Below are 21,335 nucleotides of genomic sequence, written 5' to 3'. Positions count from 1 at the left end.
AGAATCACACTCTTGAAAGAACTTGAATATGTATGATGCACAACTAGATTAACATTATCAGTCAAATTTACATAAATATTAATATACCACACCTAAAGAAATATAAAGAATGTAAATTCAAGTCAAAGATTTGATTTATATCAAACCACCAAAATACAGTTTATTTAGTGCATCAAAATAAATACAATATTTTGTGACTTCTTACCTTGTATGGCTCTGTATATTAAATTGATGATGTTGAACACACTCGAAATAAAAAATGCTATGAAGATGGGCACCAATATCAGACCCCCTACAAAAAATGAAAGAATAAATAATTAAAACAACAAATGGTTTACAAGGACACTGTATTGTATTCTAATGTCGTTAGTTGATCCCCTCTTTGATAATGCACTCTGAGGTGACCCACCTTAAGAAATATAAATAATGTAAATTCAAGTCAAAGATTTGATTTAAATCAGACCAAAATATATAAAATATATTGTGATTTCTTACCCTCTGGGTCTTTGACAAATAAATAGATGATGCTGATGATGCACACAACCAGAATCACTCCAAATACTGCTGATAAGTAGAACATCCATGTCAGATCCTCTACAAAAAATGAAAGAATAAATAATTAAAACAAATGGTTTACAAAGACACTGTATTGTATTCTAATGTCGTTATCTGATCCCATCTTTGATAATGCACTCTGAGGTGACCCAATACAGAAAAATAATAAACTCAAAGCTCATCATTTAGTCATTTAATGTCTGTTAGAACATGTTTTGTAACTCCTATGAGGACATTGAGTACATTGTCATGTTTAGTAAAAACAGTAAGATGCATTAATAGTGCATAATAGTAGTGATGTTGCAGTTATTTGTTATGAGCTTTAACCACTAAGACAACAAGTCGACCCTGAAACATCCTTTTATGCAGATTGATGAAACATCTGGAGAGAATCTCTTGTAGGACTGTGCGATATGATGATATAAACCGTGTGAGGAGAGAAAAATGTCTATCGTTTCATATTTTGCTCTATCGTTTACATTGTTGTGACGCAAATCACACTCTTTACGGCAATATCTTCGTCATTTGGAGTCTGTCCATCTTTTGTGCGGATCACATTGATAAATTACTCTTGACTTTTTACTGGCGAAGCTTTTATTGATCTTACAGGAACATAACGAGTTTAGTTGTCAACTCTCCACTGCTGTCTGTCTGTCTCTGCTGTGCTGCACACAGGGAGGTCTCAGCCCTGATTCCGCTGAGAAGAACAGAGAAGCAGCGAGACGGTGACTATAAATGACAGCAAAACGCAGTAGAGACTGTCTTTATTTATGTTATTTTACCAAATTTACGTGCACTCTTTTAATTTCAGTGAGATGAATGTGAGAGAGTTTCTGCTGCCTTTTGCTGTCATTTATGTTCGCGCTATTCTCCTCTGCTCTACGGCCCCTTAACCCATATTCAGACCAAATCAGGTGGTGCGGAGTACAGCTGCAGTGTTGAGTGGAGGTGTGTGGGCGTGTTTGTGATTTAGAATGTAACCGTTGTGAAATAATCAGAAAATAAAGTTTTATTGATCTGATTCACCGGCTTTCTCACTACCAGCGCTCCCTCTCTTCATTCACTCTCTAGTTCACTTGACCATAGCTGCTTTCTCTCTCTTTTCTTTTGTCTTTTTTAAAATGAGTCAGGAAGCCGACAGAACGGTCAAACTTAACTTTTAATGTTATCAAACAAAGAGAAATGTCCTCCCTTCATCCCAGTAACGTCTTTGTCCTCCCTGATGACAGAGTTTACAGCTCTGATCAGTCTGATCTCCGTCACGCCTCTGAATCCAGAGCATCTGCATGCTGTGTAAAAGCACACACAGAGGCGGCTTTATGCTGGCGGGGGGGACCGACTGTTTATTCACTGAATTAAAATGTGCTATATTGGGACAGGTATCGTTATCGGGATATGAGATTTTGGTCATATCACACAGCCCTAATCTCTTGGTATTGGTTGTGGTTGTGGATGTTTGCATGAGGATAGAAACTTCCTGTCTCTTAGCATGAAAATACATCATCAGGACTAATATTGTTGGTAGAATCACACTCTTGAAAGAACTTGAGTATGTATGATGCACAACTAGATTAACATTATCAGTCAAATTTACATAAATATTAATATACCACACCTAAAGAAATATAAAGAATGTAAATTCAAGTCAAAGATTTGATTTATATCAAACTACCAGAATACAGTATATTTAATGCATCAAAATAAATACAATATTTTGTGACTTCTTACCTCTTCTGCTTTCGTATATTAAATTGATGATGATGTTGAACAGACCCGGAAGACAAAACAGTATGAAGAAGAGCATCCTTGCCAGATCCTCTACAAAAAATGAAAGAATAAATAATTAAAACAACAAATGGTTTACAAGGACACTGTATTGTATTCTAATGTCGTTAGCTGATCCCATCTTTGATAATGAACTCTGAGGTGACCCAATACAGAAAAATAATAAACTCAAAGCTCGTCATTTAGTCATTTAATGCTGTAACTCCTATGAGAGCATTGAGTACATTGTCATGTTTAGGAAAAACAGTAAGATGCATTAATAGTGCATAATAGTAGTGATGTTGCAGTTATTTGTTATGAGCTTTAACCACTAAGACAACAAGTCGACCCTGAAACATCCTTTTATGCAGATTCATGAAACATCTGAAGAGAATCTCTTGGTATTGGTTGTGGTTGTGGATGTTTGCATGAGGATAGAAACTTCCTGTCTCTTAGCATGAAAATACATCATCAGGACTAATATTGTTGGTAGAATCACACTCTTGAAAGAACTTGAATATGTATGATGCAACACTAGATTAACATTATCAGTTAAATTTACATAAATATTAATATACCACACCTAAAGAAATATAAAGAATGTAAATTCAAGTCAAAGATTTGATTTATATCAGACTAAAATGAATAAATGCCAGAGCCCCTACAAAAAAATGAATGAATAAAGCTGCAAGCAGCATTGAACGGGCCCTCGTGCCTTTGCACACGTCGGGCCGTGGCGCAGTCGAAGGGTTTCTGTCACGGGCATGTAGATGTCTTCAGACCCGGGTTGTTTTCAGACAGTGCAAGAAGGAAATAAACATCACTTCCTTTGTCCACTATCTTACCTGCTGCTGAGGCTGCTTTGCTGCGTAGGGGGCGCTATTCAGTCAGTTTGATTGCACTTCTATGTGTCATATGTTTAAATGTACATTGTTACAAGTACTTGCTGGACAAAGACGTGTAACTTTAGTTTTTCACTGTTATCTAACATTGCATGAAGGAGTTAAATATCATTTCCTGATTCCACTATATGGTGCTAGAAAACACCCATTAAGTGAACACCATGTCGCTGTATATCAACTGTAGAGCACACCTTCAAATTTTCATGTGAATCAGATGATGTTTGTCATATAAGGCTGAGTTGCTCACAGCTTTGTCATCAAAACTGTGCAAGTTTTGAGCCCGGTCACTTGCATTTCAATCAGTAAATTGAAAAGTCTCGATGAGTTTGTGTGTAAAACAAATTAATTTCCTATATTTCATCGTCTAGTTTCAGCTATGTACAGGGTTGGACACATGCAGGGGAATGCATGCATGTGTATGTGTGTGCGACAAGATGGCGACTGGGCCTTACGTGATGACGTCGTCGGTCTGCGATGCGGACGTTACTTTGGGAGGAAGTCACGTCACGCGAGACCCGAGGGGCAGAAGGACAGCGGTGTCTTGGCTAGACAAAAGCAAGATGGCGCCACCTGGTGGTCGGCGTCTTGCTCTCACCCAATTCCGTGAAAAATATGTGTCTGATGGCGGATAAGGAAAGACAAAGCAAAGCTTTGTCCGACGTTATCTGACCATCAGATGTGCAAAAAGATGTCGGTGCGTATATCTGTGTGCGCGCGCGTGTGTGTGTGTGTGTGTGTGTTAGTCGCAAGAGAGGGAGGAGGGAAAGCGATCGTGAGAGGAAGAGAAGCGGTTCTTTTGTCCACAGAGAGCGCACGTACGGACGGCAGTCTGTAACGCACGTTGTCTGGTTTCTGATCGACAAATCAATTTACTTTCTCACTCACGGTGGCACAAATACAGCAGAACAAAATAGTCTAGCGTGGTGAACACAACTAACAGGCAGCAAACTTAAAATACTCCTCAGAGTAAAGCAGAGAAAAATGGACGCGGCGGTCCGTCAACTCACACAACGAGAACAATAGAAATAAAGCTTAAAAGCTAAATGCTAAACAACAGCAACTGATGCTGAAAAGAACACACAACTGACACTGCCTCTGCCCAGACTTATGCCTCTTACTTGGTCACTTCAGAAAGCGAGCAGGGTGTGTGTGTGTGTAGTCCGTCTTTCTGTCCGGCTGTTCTCGGCTCGGATGCAGACGGTGCCGTTCTCGCACGGTCGGCGAAAATCACGGCAGCTGGCTCTCAGTGGCGTCGCGGAGAGAACAGCAGAGTCGACTCGGTGAACACGAGCGGGGGAGAGACGTTCCACGTCTCGTCTCGTCCGGCGAGGGGAGACTTCGATGAGGGGAAAACATGTGTGTGGGGTACCCCCTTAAGTCAAGCTGATTCACAGAGGAAAAGAGGCTAACCCTTACTCTGTGACATGGGTAAGGCGTGTGTTTCAGGGCGTGCTCAGTTATAAAGGGGCGGTGATGTCATGGCCGCGTCATCAGGACGCTCCGCTGTGCAGGAGCGTCTCCGCCAATGAGAGACTGCATGTTGACTGTTCCCTGCTGAGGTGTGAAAATCGCAAAGCATCCTTGGAAATGGAGTTTGCAATGGACTCTCATCGTAAGCAGCATTTTGGCGCTATGCCTTTGTCTCGGGGGAAACAAAAGAAAAAGCACCTCGTGCTCAAGTCTCACAGGTTGCATGTAGGCCTTCTCTGTGTGCCCTCGTGGTTTGAGGCCCAACAGCAACCAGCATATTAGGTGCGTTACTGCCACCCTCCGTTTCGGACTACTAACCAATGATCTTACACATTAATCCTGTCTGTCTAATAAACTAAAAAAAAAAACCTCTGCTCCACCCTCATGGCAGGTCGATTAAAGTTTTAATGCTGAGCTCCGGAACTCCAGTCTTCCTGAGTTCTTCCCTCATATAGGCTACAGTCTTTCTTGATCATTAGTACAATATATGATTACATGTGTAATAGTCTCCTCAGCCAAGTGGGAAAAAATATGTGCATATATCAACATCGGCAACTGGCAAAAATGACAAAAAGTGATCATGTTAAATAATCATGATCTCAACATTGAACAAAAATAATCGTGATTATGATTTTTGCCATAATCGAGCACCCCTATAAACAACATAAATTTGGATTTACATACACACACACACACACACACACACACACACACACACACACACACACACACACACAAAGAGTTTAAATATTGGTTTGGTTTAGTCATTGTTTTCTTTTGTCTGTATTGGAAACGTTCTTTTTCCAGGTTATATGTTCATATTCTGGCAGGTTGCAAGGTTTTAACGAATGGTAACTCAGTGTGGTGTAGACGTTATGATCAGGTGTATCTGAACAGATATAGTGTAATAGACATGGATATGGAGAGACACTTGAACAGTTATGACTAGAAATGTATTAAGTATATGTCATGGAATATTAATGGAAGTGGAAATCCAGTCAAAAGACGTAAGGTTCTGTCATACTTGAAAACTAATAAGCCAGATATGGTTTTCATACAAGGAAACTCACATAAATGAGGGCAAGGCGCCAAATTTCAAATGGGTTAGGTGGGACATGTTTTCCATAGCTCACTTTCGAGCTCACGCAATGGTGTACTAATTTTGGTTAATATGAAAATACATTTTGTGTTGCTTAAAGAGGTTAAAGATACAGAGGGACAAATGATATGTGTGCAAGCATTAATAGAAGGCCAACAGGTGATACTATGTAACATTTATGCACCTAACAAAGGGGACCCACACTTCTTTCATGAAGTGGGAGATGGATGGGCAGATAATACTGGCAGGGGACTTTAACCAAATGATTGATGCTATTCTGGATAAAAGTAGGCTTAATGGCCCATTGATGACTAAAGACAGGCAAGCAGTTCACATGTTTAAAGATGATATGGCTATTGTAGATATATGGAGACTTACTAACCTTCATGAGAGGGAATACACGTTTTCTCTCAGACTTCTTTCTAATTGCAAGCTCCTTAATAAATAGTGTAGTCAGTTGCAATATAAGAACTATCGCCATCACAGTTCATGCAGCAGTGGAATTAAATATAAATACAGAATTAGATATGGGTAAGAGGACTAGATGGAGAATGAATACATCATTACTACAGGATAAAGGCTTCAGAGCACTGTTAGGAGAAGATTTAAAATCCTTTTTTGAACTGAACATTGGCAGCACAGAGGAAATTACGACAGCTTGGGAGGCCTCCAAAGCATATATATGGTGGAAACCGATTGCACATTCTGCTCAGAAGAAAAGAGAGAGCTTAAATAAGATCAAAGAACTGGAAAGTTCACAGGAAAATAAATTAGCTGAACATTATTCCAATCTACAATATCAGAAACTATGTAAGCTTAAGTTTCAGTTGCACGAAATCTATAGCAAAACAATCAAGTATGCTTTATATAGATTAAAAAAACAAACTATATACATCAACAATATCTGGTAGTGACAACCAAAAAGAGCAAGAATTATTCTTCTCTAATATTGATATGCCAAAGCTTAATCCTGATCAAGCAAGGAAGTTAGAGTCACCGATAATTGAGGGCGAAATAAGGAAAGCTGTCTCACTAATGAATACTGGGAAGTCACCAGGTTATGATGGATTTCCTGTGGAATATTATAAAGATTATATAGACATTCTGGCCCCAGTCCTGCAGAAAGTACATCAGGAGGCATTTAAAAAAGGTGCCACCAACATTTAATGAAGCTTTAATATCTTTAATTCCTAAGAAGGACAGAGATATAACAGACCCATCAGCCTGCTCAATGTGGACTGTAAAATATTAACAAAAGTGTTGGCTTTGCGCCTGCAATAAGTCCTACCCAATATTATACATGTTGACCAAGTGGGCTTTATGAAGAATAGATCTTCTTCAGATAATATGAGGAAACTATTACATCTTATGTGGCTCGCACAGTCCAAAAATGTGCCAGTAGCAGCCATCTCTTTGGATGCCAAAAAGGCCTTTGATAAGGTAGAATGGGGTTTTCCCTTTTCAACTTTGTCATATTTTGGGATTGGTCCTTACTTTTCTCAGTGGATAAAGATATTATATAAGGAAACAAAGGCGGCAGTAATAACAAATGGGACTATATCACCTTTTTTTGGCCTTTCTAGAGGGACACGTCAAGGTTGCTCTTTGAGCCCCCTACTGATTATAATTTTTTTAGAAACTCTGGCTGTTTGCATTAGGAAGAATAAAGGAATCAGGGGAATTGAGGGCAGTGGACAGGAACATAAATTACTGCTTTACGCAGATGACATTTTAGCTGTAGTGACAGACCCGCTGGCATCTCTGCCACATTTGATGGATACTATTCAGTCCTCCTCTAAACTCTCAGGTCACACAATTAATTGGAATAAGTCACTATGTCATTGTCTTCCACATGATACCCTTACACGTAGGGCTGTGAGACATGACGATATATATCATGTGATGAGAGAAAAATGTCTGTCGTTTCATATAATGCTCTATCATTTATATTGTTATTTATATCATTATATCTTTATGGCAATATTTTCCGTCATTTGGAGTCTGTCCATCTTTTGCACAGATTACATTGATAAATGACTCTTCTTGGCTTTTTACTTGTGAAGCTTTTATTGCGTTTACAGTAACAAAGAGTTTAGTTGTCATCAACTCTCCACCGCTGTCTGTCTCCTCTGCTGCGCTGCACACGGAGGGCTCAGCCCCGCCTGCACTGAGAAAGAGCAGAGAAGCAGCGAGACGGCGACCATAAATGACAGCAAAACGCAGTGGAGACTGTCTTTATTTATGTTATTTACCAAATGTATGTGCAGTTGTTTAATTTCAACTCAGTGTGAGAGTCTCTGCTGCTTTTTGCTGTCATGTATGGTGGCGCTATTCTCCTCTGCTCTCTATGGTTCATCACGGGTGGGGCTGAGCCCTCAGTGTGAGCTGCACACACAGGAGAGACGGTGAAGCAGATGAAGTACTCGAGTTGACGACAACTACACTTGTTACGTTACTGTAAGTGCAATAAAAGTTTTAGGAGTAAAAAGCCAAGAAGAGTAATTTAATTTAATCCGTACAAAGGGTGGACAGACAGAGGGGGGAGGGAGGGGGGCACAGACCAACTATTTATTCATTGAATTAAAATGTGTTATATCGGGATAGGTATCATTATCAGGATATGAAATGTCGGGATATGAGATTTTGGTCATATCGCCCAGCCCTACTTACATGGTAGAAAAATTTGAATTTAAGTGGGTACTTAAAGGCATGAAATATCTTGGAATCAAACTAAGTCAAGATCTGGAAGAATTGTCTCCATTAAATTTTAGCTCCTTATTACAAAAATTTAAATAAATCTGGAGAAGTGGGAAAAGATCAAACTCACACTGTGGGGAAAAGTAAATATTATAAAAAATGATAGTAGCTCCTCAGTTCAGTTACTTAGTAATGATGTTGCCAATCACAGTACCACCTGCCATCTTTAAAAAATATGATGACACAGTTGAGCAGTTTTTATGGGAAGGAAAGAAAGCTAGGATCAAACTAAGCAAACTTTGTGCTCCTAAAGAAGAAGGAGGACTGGGCTTACCAGATCTGAGACTACATGGGATATCTTTCAAAACTAGTCAAGTATTGGAAATTGAAGGATAACAGGTTAGACTGGATAGATGTTGAGATTAAGTTACGCTTACCATTTAGGCCAAATGAGAAACTGTCTCAGTGTGACAATATAACAAACCCAGTTCTCACTCACTCTAAGGAAGTATGGGCCAAAGTACACCAAATGTTTAAGATGCAGCACTACGTACAGAAGTAGGGCTGGGTGATATGACCAAAATCTCATATCCCAATATCGATACCTATCCCGATATAGCACATTTTAATTCAATGTATAAATAATTATACATTAGTTGGTGCGTCCCCTCTGTCTCCCCCCGCCGGCATAAAGCTGTGAACTCTGCCATGAGGGAGGACAAAGACGTTACTAGGACGAGGGGAGGACATTTCTCTTAGTTTGATAACATTAAAAGTTAACTTTGACTGTTCTGTCGGCTTCCCAACTCATTTTAAAAAAGACAAAAGAAAAAGAGAGAGCATTTAAATGGTATATGTACTATAGGAGATCTGTATACAAATGGCCAATTCAAGTCTTATGAGGAGCTAAGTCGTCAGTTTAATCTGGGAGGTAAACACAATTTTTGGAGATATTTACAAATGAGAGACTGTATAAAATCTGGATTCAGTAACTGTGCAGAGAACTACATGTTGGACTACCTGAATATGCTGCAGGGACATTGCACAGCTTCACAATTCTATAAATTGACAAATTCTTTTATAAGTGATGAATCCTCACGTGAAACTGCTATTTCAAAGAGACGTGAAAACAAACTTTACACAGGAGAAATGGTTGGATATCATGGCAGACTGTGGAAAATATGTGAAGGAAGCAAGAGGGAAGTTTACACAATGCAAGATTATACATAGATATTACCATACTCCAACAAGACTTTATAGAATGAAACTGATGAATGACAATCTGTGCTGGAAATGCAAAACAGAGGTAGGAACTTCCCTTCACTGTATATGGGAATGTGCATATGTGCATTAGTGATACCATTCTGGGTTAAAGTTGTGGACTTCCTGAGTATCTGGTCTGGTGCAGCAATCCCACTGACTCCAGTTATATGTTTACTAGGGGATAGATCCCAAATACCAAATATATCAAAAGAAATATTTTCTGTTATTATGGTGGGTTTGGTCTCAGCCTCCAGAATTATTTTGAGACATTAGAAAACTGCTGTATCACGTGACCTGAAAGACTGAATAAATACAACGGTGGAGACGCATCTTATGAGTCTATGCTCAACAGACTGAAAGGGAACATGGATGAAGGGACAATCTGTTGGGAGCTCTTCTGGACCTGTACAAGGACTGATGAAAACTACAGCACACCCTCTTCCTCTCTATCATCAACTGAATTTCTCACTTCCATGTATACAATTTAGATTTATGCTTATTTCTGTTTATTTAATATTCCTCTTTTCTGTTTACCATGTCTAATGATGTCTGAGACAAAGCCAATATCTGTATCACCAACCCTGCATCCATGGATATTACTGTTACCATTGAAAAGTCAAAAATTTAAATGACAAAACAACAAATGGTTTACAAGGACACTGTATTGTATTCTAATGCCGTTAGCTGATCCCATCTTTGATAATGCACTCTGAGGTGACCCAATACAGAAAAATAATAAACTCAAAGCTCATCATTTAGTCATTTAATGCTGTTAGAACATGTTTTGTAACTCCTATCAGGGCATTGAGTACATTGTCATGTTTAGGAAAAACAGTAAGATGCATTAATAGTGCATACTAGTAGTGATGTTGCAGTTATTATGAGCTTTGACCACTAAGACAACAAGTCGACCCTGAAACATCCTTTTATGCAGGTGTAACATCTGCCTCTTGCATGTTACATTAAATACATTAGTTGTGCTTTAAATGGTCACTATGTCTAACAGCAAAATCTTTTAATATAGAATATAATTTTATCAGTAATATTACCTTCATTTAATAGTTGTAAGGTGTACATATTTGTGTTATTTTCATTATTTTATGCTGTTATCTTATATTTAATATTTAATACTTGGCTATATAGTATCCAAGGTAACGATGCAGCTATAAAGCTCATCACCAGGGGAACAAGTCAGACCGGGCTTGTATCTCCGAGGTGAGTGGAAACCTGTAAATAATAATGTATAGCTGACCTGAGATAGACTTTATTACTAATTATAATTATATTGACATTCAGAGTGATTATGTATGTGAACTGATTCATCTGTATCAATAGTGTGTTTGTGTAATCTGTCATATAGTGAGTTTTTGATCCTGGTCAAGGTTAGACCGTTGGCCCTGTAATTTGTTATTTAACGGTTATTAAGCTTCGTCACAGAAATAATTTATTAGTATTGTAAGTTATCTTTGATTATGATCTTATTTATGTTAAATAGTTTTACTGAGACCGGGTTTGTATCCCCCCGATCCCGAAGTGCTTGTAAGCAATAAACAGATATCGTTGAATCGAGATCGGAGCGTCTGGGTGTCTTCGTTGGGGTCAACTGATGTTACTGTCAGCCGTTAGTCCACCATCATCATCATCACAACACAACGCAGAGACTGTAGGTTGTCACTATCATCAGCGATATAAAGGAAACTTAATGGGGGCATTATAAACTGTGAGGCTAATATAGTCCCCTGTTACATTTGGTGCTGTGACCCGGATTCATGAAACATCTGGAGAGAATCTCTTGGTATTGGTTGTGGTTGTGGATGTTTGCATGAGGATAGAAACTTCCTGTCTCTTAGCATGAAAATACATCATCAGGACTAATATTGTTGGTAGAATCACACTCTTGAAAGAACTTGAATATGTATTATGCACAACTAGATTAACATTATCAGTCAAATTTACATAAATATTAATATACCACACCTAAAGAAATATAAAGAATGTAAATTCAAGTCAAATATTTGATTTATATCAGACCAAAATGAATAAATATAACATTTTGTGATGTCTTACCGCTTATGCCTTTGCATAATGAATAGATGACGAAAGTGATGATGAGCCCAACCAGAATCACTCCAACTACTGCTATTACGATGATCATCATTGTCAGATCCTCTACAAAAAATGAAAGAATAAATAATTAAAACAACAAATGGTTTACAAGGACACTGTATTGTATTCCAATGTTGTTAGCTGATCCCATCTTTGATAATGCACGCTGAGGTGACCCAATACAGAAAAATAATAAACTCAAAGCTCGTCATTTAGTTATTTAATGCTGTTAGAACATGTTTTGTAACTCCTATGAGGACATTGAGTACATTGTCATGTTCAGTAAAAACAGTAAGATGCATTAATAGTGCATAATAGTAGTGATGTTGCAGTTATTTGTTATGAGCTTTAACCACTAAGACAACAAGTCGACCCTGAAACATCCTTTTATGCAGATTCATGAAACATCTGGAGAGAATCTCTTGGTATTGGTTGTGGTTGTGGATGTTTGCATGAGGATAGAAACTTCCTGTCTCTTAGCATGAAAATACATCATCAGGACTAATATTGTTGGTAGAATCACACTCTTGAAAGAACTTGAATATGTATGATGCACAACTAGATTAACATTATCAGTCAAATTTACAGAAATATTAATATACCATACCTAAAGAAATATAAAGAATGTAAATTCAAGTCAAAGATTTGATTTATATCAAACCACCAAAATACAGTATATTTAATGCATCAAAATAAATACAATATTTTGTGACTTCTTACCTGTTCTGCCTTTGTACATTAAATCGATGATGTCGTTGAACATATTCAGAAGTGGTACTGCCATGAAGATGATAAAGAAAATATTGTCTACATCCCCTGAAAGAATAAATAATTAAAACAACAAATGGTTTACAAGGACACTGTATTGTATTCTAATGTCGTTAGCTGATCCCATCTTTGATAATGCACTCTGAGGTGACCCAATACAGAAAAATAATAAACTCAAAGCTCGTCATTTAGTCATTTAATGCTGTTAGAACATGTTTTGTAACTCCTATGAGGACATTGAGTACATTGTCATGTTTAGTAAAAACAGTAAGATGCATTAATAGTGCATAATAGTAGTGATGTTGCAGTTATTTGTTATGAGCTTTAACCACTAAGACAACAAGTCGACCCTGAAACATCCTTTTATGCAGATTCATCAAACATCTGGAGAGAATCTCTTGGTATTGGTTGTGGTTGTGGATGTTTGCATGAGGATAGAAACTTCCTGTCTCTTAGCATGAAAATACATCATCAGGACTAATATTGTTGGTAGAATCACACTCTTGAAAGAACTTGAATATGTATGATGCACAACTAGATTAACATTATCAGTCACATTTACAGAAATATTAATATACCACACCTAAAGAAATATAAAGAATGTAAATTCAAGTCAAATATTTGATTTATATCAGACCAAAATAAAAAAAAATATATTTTGTGAATTCTTACAGTCCTCTTTGTACATTAAATAGATGAAGAAGACGATGACCCCAACCAGAATCACTCCAAATACTGCCATTAGGATGATCATCATTGTCAGATACTCTACAAAAAATGAAAGAATAAATAATTAAAACAACAAATAGTTTACAAAGACACTGTATTGTATTCCAATGTCGTTAGCTGATCCCATCTTTGATAATGCACTCTGAGGTGACCCAATACAGAAAAATAATAAACTCAAAGCTCATCATTTAGTCATTTAATGCTGTTAGAACATGTTTTGTAACTCCTATGAGGACATTGAGTACATTATCATGTTTAGTACAAACAGTAAGATGCATTAATAGTGCATAATAGTAGTGATGTTGCAGTTATTTGTTATGAGCTTTAACCACTAAGACAACAAGTCGACCCTGAAACATCCTTTTATGCAGATTCATCAAACATCTGGAGAGAATCTCTTGGTGTTGGTTGTGGTTGTGGATGTTTGCATGAGGATAGAAACTTCCTGTCTCTTAACATGAAAATACATCATCAGGACTAATATTGTTGGTAGAATCACACTCTTGAAAGAACTTGAATATGTATGATGCACAACTAGATTAACATTATCAGTCAAATTTACAGAAATATTAATATACCACACCTAAAGAAATATAAAGAATGTGAATTCAAGTCAAAGATTTGATTTATATCAAACCAAAATTAATAAATAAAATATTTTGTGACTTCTTACCTTTTCTGCCTTCATACTGTGCATCGAACATGAGGATGATGTTGAACACAACCAGAAAACATACTAATATGTAGATGAACGTCCATTTCAAAACCCCTACAAAAAAATGAAAGAATAAATAATTAAAACAACAAATGGTTTACAAGGACACTGTATTGTATTCCAATGTCGTTAGCTGATCCCATCTTTAATAATGCACTCTGAGGTGACCCAATACAGAAAAATAATAAACTCAAAGCTCGACATTTAGTTTTTTAATGCTGTGAGAACATGTTTTGTAACTCCTATGAGGGCATTGAATACACTGTAGGCTGCTCAATTATGGCAAAAATCATAATCACGATTATTGAACACAATTACTTCTTGACTCTCATTTTTACCGATTGCCGATGCCGATATATGCACATATTTTTTTCCACCTGGCTGAGGAGACTATTATACATGCAATCATAGATTGCACTAATGATCAAGAAAGACAATATATGAAGGAAGAGCTTAGGAAGACTGGAGTTCAGGAGCTCAGCGTTAAAACTTTAATGAACCAGCCAAGTGGGTGGAGCAGTAGCTTTCTTCGAGTTTATTAGACAGACAGGATTAATGTAGGATTTAATCTTTGGTCCACAGTCTGAAGCAGAGGGTGGCGGTAATGACCCTAATAGCTGGTTGCCAACCGCTGTTATAAACCAAAAAGAAGAAGAAAAAGTTTTTTCAAATAGAGTGGTACATCCTGTCAGCCGAGGGGTTTCCTATCTGTGCAGCCAAACACAGGGGCACTTCCACAGACTGTTTCACCCTGATGGTACCAGTGTTTCCTCCACAGGCTCCACTTCACTCATCTGCCCGTCAGACCCGCTGCGTCTTCCTGCTTTAACCTGAATAACAAACCGGGGCTCGGTGCTCCGGTTGGATCCAAACGGAGAGCCGGGGCTAGCTGGGAGGCTAGCGGAGCGTTAGCTGCAGCTTGACCGGAGGGAAGCACAGTCAGTTAGCCTCTGCTAGCCTCCCAGGTAACATTAGCCCTGGCTCTCCACGTGGATCCAACCGGAGCACCGAGCCCCGGTTTGTTATTTGGGTTAAAGCAGGAAGAAGCAGCGGGTCTGTTGGGCAGATGAGTGAAGTGGAGCCTGCGGAGGAAACACCGGTTAGCCCCGGTTTCACTACAGGCAGATTCACTCCCTACAGTGGGCGAGGAAATAAAAGCAATGAATCAATAAGTACAAACACTGTTGATTTCTTCCCGTGGAGCCCACATGCAGACTATGTTGGTTCAGTAAATTTCAGCTGTCAGTTAACCTGATGAAGCAGGTTAGACGGCCGTCAAAGGCATTTAGGGAAGAGCGAAAGCGCACCGCTGTAAAGGAAAGAGGTTTGCTAGATTTGCAACACAAGACAAAACGAGGGCGTCATTATGAGATGACATTAATAAACAATAATCATTTTATCTTGATTATCTTGTTTTCATAGTTGTTGGAAACCAAAATCATTATCGAAAAAAAATTTGATTAATCGCACAGCCATAGTACATTGTCATGTTCAGTAAAAACAGTAAGATGCATTAATAGTGCATAATAGTAGTGATGTTGCAGTTATTTGTTATGAGCTTTAACCACTAAGACAACAAGTCGACCCTGAAACATCCTTTTATGCAGATTCATGAAACATCTGGAGAGAATCTCTTGGTATTGGTTGTGGTTGTGGATGTTTGCATAAGGATATAAACTTCCTGTCTCTTAGCATGAAAATACATCATCAGGACTAATATTGTTGGTAGAATCACACTCTTGAAAGAACTTGAATATGTATGATGCACAACTAGATTAACATTATCAGTCACATTTACATAAATATTAATATACCACACCTAAAGAAATATAAAGACTGTAAATTCAAGTCAAAGATTTGATTTATATCAAACCACAAAAATACAGTTTTTTTAGTGCATCAAAATAAATACAATATTTTGTGACTTCTTACCTTTCATCCATTTGCAACTGAAATTGATGATGCCTTTGTGTCTGAAAGTGACGATGATGATGCAGACAACCAGTAATAATATTGCCATGAAGATGAGCTGATTCCCTACAAGAAATGAAATAATAAATAATTAAAACAACAAATGGTTTACAAGGACACTGTATTGTATTCTAATGTTGTTAGCTGATCCCATCTTTGATAATGCACTCTGAGGTGACCCAATACAGAAAAATAATAAACTCAAAGCTCGTCATTTAGTCATTTAATGCTGTTAGAACATGTTTTGTAACTCCTATGAGGACATTGAGTACATTGTCATGTTTAGTAGAAACAATAAGATGCATTAATACATTAAATGTGTTACAGCAGATATTTGTTGGTGTGATAACTCACTTATAAAGGGGTTGAAGATTTCTTCACTGTTGATGATGTTGCTGACTGGGTTTTCAAACGCACAGCTGAACCAGCTGAACCACAGCTCCTTTTCCACCTAGAAATTGGGAGAAAAACATTATTAGCTGAAAGCTCATAAACCAAACATACAAATCTTTTGAGGAGCTCACTTTGTCTTTTTACAGTATGTCCAGATTACCAACAATAACATCAGGGACAACACAGTGATGTGGCTACTTAGTCATCAGCTTTTCACTATATATGCTGTAATCCACTATTTAGCACATCTGCAAGACTGAATTATCCAGTATAAATTATAGTATACTAGTATGATTTGGTAGAATACTAAAACCTTATTTGGGCAATCTCTAACATCTTTTTGATTTTTTCTCTGTATCACAAATAGCTATAAAGTAATTAACAGAGAAACCTGTCAAGTTTTCTAATATCACATTTTTATCACATGCAAGACTGTATGGGAAACAAAAGAGATACAAAAAACTGTAATCGTCACATCTGGTGTATAGAGGACCAAAAGTTTCACAAAAATAGTAATAAATCATTTAATTTATTAATATCTAATTGTATAATAAACACAGGAATTAATAAATAAATGTAAAAATTAATTAATGTGATGCTTTATTACTATTGCCATGACACGTGGAGATATTCAGAGTTTTAAAAATGTCTGAACACTGAAGGTTTAAACTTGTAATGAAATATCTTTGAATGTTTTATGAAACTATGACGTTCATATAAAATATTAGATTAACTCAACAGTTGCCTGTTAAATAATAATGGATAAAAATAAAAATGTTCAACCTTGTATCCAAATGCAGCTCTTGTTGTCACTTTTTATGACTTTACAGAGACAAGTCTGGCCTTTCCATGATCTGAAATCTTTATTTTCTGCAGGTTTGTTCATGTTGCTGTTCAGTTTATTTAATTATATATTGTTTATTTATCAGAGACAATGCACAACATATTTAATATACCAGATATAGTTAAAGCTAATTTCAGAAATATTCTAAACTGTCTGAATATCCTAAACTGCACAGCCTGGATTCTGCCTCAGCTGGTCACCAACTGATGCCTGAATATGTGAATCAATTTAAAAACTAGATTCTGGTTTATTCTTTCAACATGATTTATCTGTTACTGATGAAACACACAAACATCATTATTCTGTGCATACCATTGTTATTTTGTGCTCCTTGGTTGAAGACCACGTCGTGCCACCTGATGTCCACCAGTAGGTGACTGGTTCAGCACCTGTGGTGTCGCCATTACAGGTGAAGACACAGTAGGTCCCAGTACACCATTCAGAGAGGGTGGGTTTAGAGACAGGAGCTGATAGAAAATGAAACAAAAAGACATTTCCTTTTAATTTAGGGCCGTTTTGATAAACTAAGACAAACTTCATACACAATTCCTCCACTTACAGATAACCAGGAGTTGAGTCTTGCTGGTGACTTTGTTGTTGATCTCTACTGTGTAGTTGCCGCTGTCGTCTGGAGTCAGTCCTGTGATCGTCAGCGCTCCATTTGAAATGTCCAGCCTACCACGATCTGCAAAAATGCACAGGTTTATCTTCTAAACAGGGATTTTTCGTCGTCTTACAGCATGTTGTCAGCTAGTCACTTATTTCCAGTGTTGGTCACTTAAGAGTGGGCAGCTGGAGAAATATGCACTTTAAAACACTAAAAATGTTTGTAGAACAGCTGATTTTAATACATAAAAAGTCTTTTTGATTTCCTACAGAAAAAGCAAGTGAATCCCTTTTTTTCTCTATATATAAAGCAAGAAATCTCTGTCTGTATGTATGTGGGTTTGTCCTTTGCAAGAAATGTATAAAAATACCTCATAAATAATGCTGATAACGTTGATTTGCTTCTTCTTCTACCCATGGAGTCAATGAGCGGAAATACAGACAACACCGCTCTGCCATTGCAAACCACATTGTGGTCAGAGGTGGTATTACATCAGTAGTGATAATGACTTGAAAATGTTTAAGAGACTTAGGGCCCTATTTTAATGTTCTAAGCGCACAATCTGAAGCGCATGGCACAGGTGCATTTAGGGTGTGTCCAAATCCACCTTTGCTAGTTTAATGGTGGAAAAACTGTTGCAGCGCCAGGCGCATGGTTCAAAAGGGTTGTACTAGTCTCTTAATTAATCATGAGTGTGTTTTGGTTTTGACATGCTATAAATCAATCAGAGTGTAATCTCTGATTCCCTTTAAAAGCCCAGTGCACTTGCAGCTCGGCGGATTGCTATTATAATGGCGTATTTGCTGCAGAGGAAACTGATCTGTCCTATTTTAACGTTCTAAACGCACAGTCTGAAGCGCATGGCATAAGTGCATTTTGGGTTGTACTTAGTCTCTTAATTAATCATGGGTGTGTTTTGGGTGTAACGTGCAATAACGTGCGATTCCCTTTAATAGCCCGGTGCACTTGCAGCTTGGCAGATTGCTATTATAATGGCACAATTGCTAAGTAGTAAGAATGAGCGCTTCTCTGCAGAGGAAACGGATCTACTTGTGCGTGAAGTGAAAGCGCATGATCCATAACGAGCACACTGACCCCTGCTGCTCCTGGACCCTCCCGTGACCCCAGACCACCAGTTTAACCAGGTTTATTATTTTAGTTACAGCTTTGGTTTCTTAAAAATTGTTTTGTTCAGTCATGGAGTACCAAATAAAGTCAGCAGGGTTTTAACTGCTGAAAGTTTGGAAACCTGATCACTGTAATCTCAAAAATGTTAAAGAATATTTGTTAAATATTGTTCAGAAATTAAATCATTTTAATCAAGTAAAAAATCATCATACACAGTTGTCAGGACTTTCTAAGGTTCTGATCCTGCTGCTGGCAGCAGCTAGAAGCTGTCCAGATTTATTTCCTTCTTTAGTTTAATCATTGTTTTCACCTCATTTATTTCCTCATGTGTTCCTCATGTCATCATGTATTGATGAAGCAGGAAAGTCAATATGTGTTTGATCTGTTGTTGATTTCTGTTTGCTGGGTCTTGACAGACACCTTCAACCTGACAGATCTGTTTAAATACCTCCATGTATTGCCACCATTTAGTCAAACAATTAGACAATTTCATCCCTCATTACTGTGATTAGCTAATTCTTATCAATATTATGACAAAGCATTATGACATGTATTTTTTAAAATATGTTAATATACACAATAATAATCTTTCACTTTGTAATCCTTTTATTTGTTATCTTTTGCATGTTTGTGTGCTGCTGCGCGTCCATGTGTGTAACAAGCAGAGTGTACATTGTGCACCCGCCTGAAGGCGCATATTACTATCCTGATAACACTTAAAATAACAGTGAAACACTGCACCATTGACTTCAGACCAGGTTTTTGTTGGTCAATTGCGCAATTGCTTTCTGCTGCCTCAAGATAGCAATGCACTTGACCACACCTTATTTTAGGACCAACACGCCCATGGACGCTCAGATGGGCACAAGAGCATTTGCTATTAAAGCAACGTCAGCACTGGACGGGAAAATGACACGCTTGGTGCTGCTTTGCACCAGGCGTAACATAGGACCCTTAAGCTCTACTATTGAACTGTGTAACATTACTGTGAATGAAACTTTGCATGTACATTCCATGCCACTCTGCTATTGCAACTCACATTGTGTTCGGAGGTGGGATTACATCCATGGTGTTAATGACTTGAAAACGTTTAAGAGACTTGAGCTCAACTATTGACCTGTGCAACATTACTGAGAATGAAACTTGGCATGTACATTTAAGACTTAGTGCTCAATGTCTCAGGCACGTTCAGAAATATATAAAAATACCTCATAAACAACGTTCTTCTTCTGCACATGGATTCAATCAGCAGAAATACAGACAGCACCACTCTGCCTTTGCAACCCACATTGTGGTCTGAGGTGGGATTACATCAGTAGTGATAAGAACTACCAGAGAATGAATTGAGAAAGTTTAGAGAGTTAAATTCTATTCCTGTTCCTCACACGCGGGAACTTTGTATGTATGTTCAGGACATAGTGCAGGATGTCTCAGGCACGTTTTGAATGATTACTACAGTTCATCCAATCAACTTCGGTCTCCAGATATTCTGCGTGTGAGGCATTTAGGGAGCATCGGTAAACTGTAGCGTCTACCGATAGTCTGTATGAGAAGGGTTTAGGGGACAGGAACAACTCTCTCTGGGTATTGAGAAATCAGCCCGTCCCGAACATGCACATTTTGAACAGGCACTGCACTAGTAACCCTAATTCTATTCATTTACCCATTGATTATTATGTAATTAAGGTATTTAATTGGGTTTCACAGGGATAATGAATGAATTAATCTATAGATTGCATACACACATTCAGATATTTGGGGATTATTTTGACCAAAACATATGAAAGTGATATCTTATTTAACAGTACACCTTTAATGGGCCTTAATATTTTAATTTAAAGGTGAAAATTCAAGGATTACATTACAGTAATTGTATTTGTCAAACTTAATGTCTTATACTTCTTAAAAAGAACTCAATCCATGCAGAAAATACATCAAAACCCCTCTTTTTAATATAATCCATTCATTTAGCCAAAATCTGGGATAAACCTATTAAATACTGTAAAAGAATTCCTTAAAATATAATTCATTTACAACAGAAAATATTAAGACTACTAATTTAAACCAAAATCTCAACCTAAATGTATCAAAAACTTCAAACTAATGAGTAAAATCATTGATCTCTGGCTACCAAACAGCTTGATTCAGATTAAAGTGGTACCTGTGAAGCGTTGGGAGGAGAAAGTCTCGTCTCCATTCCACTTCATGGCAAGATCAGGTCCATGTTTCCACACTATGCTGGTGATGAGATACTCTTCAGAGTCTGCTGTGAGAACAGCTTCGTCACCTATTTCCACATAGAGTGGTTCTTCTGCAAAATAAAA

General features: G+C 37.6%; 1 protein-coding gene across 4 annotated transcripts in view; it reads right to left on the bottom strand.

Annotated features, from left to right (window-relative positions):
* LOC137177246 (T-lymphocyte surface antigen Ly-9-like) overlaps window positions 1–21,335 on the bottom strand; it is a 34,292-nt gene that overhangs the window by 6,280 nt on the left and 6,677 nt on the right. For 3 of the 4 annotated variants that reach the window (XM_067583419.1, XM_067583421.1, XM_067583420.1), the window contains exons 8-19: window positions 21,173–21,322; window positions 17,836–17,961; window positions 17,589–17,743; window positions 16,394–16,490; window positions 16,001–16,105; window positions 14,027–14,122; window positions 13,297–13,392; window positions 12,577–12,672; window positions 11,818–11,919; window positions 2,284–2,373; window positions 496–594; window positions 206–292 (exon numbers count right to left, since the gene is read on the bottom strand). In XM_067583419.1, coding sequence (XP_067439520.1) covers window positions 206–292; window positions 496–594; window positions 2,284–2,373; window positions 11,818–11,919; window positions 12,577–12,672; window positions 13,297–13,392; window positions 14,027–14,122; window positions 16,001–16,105; window positions 16,394–16,490; window positions 17,589–17,743; window positions 17,836–17,961; window positions 21,173–21,322 — 1,299 coding nt within the window. The remainder of the gene's footprint in view (window positions 1–205; window positions 293–495; window positions 595–2,283; window positions 2,374–11,817; window positions 11,920–12,576; window positions 12,673–13,296; window positions 13,393–14,026; window positions 14,123–16,000; window positions 16,106–16,393; window positions 16,491–17,588; window positions 17,744–17,835; window positions 17,962–21,172; window positions 21,323–21,335) is intronic. The other variant, XM_067583422.1, reaches the window with a different exon arrangement.

This window comes from Thunnus thynnus, chromosome 24 (assembly GCF_963924715.1).
Source record: "Thunnus thynnus chromosome 24, fThuThy2.1, whole genome shotgun sequence".
NCBI lineage: Eukaryota > Metazoa > Chordata > Actinopteri > Scombriformes > Scombridae > Thunnus > Thunnus thynnus.
The sequence above is the reverse complement of the archived record's forward strand: the minus strand, read 5'-3'. Positions and strand labels throughout refer to the sequence as shown.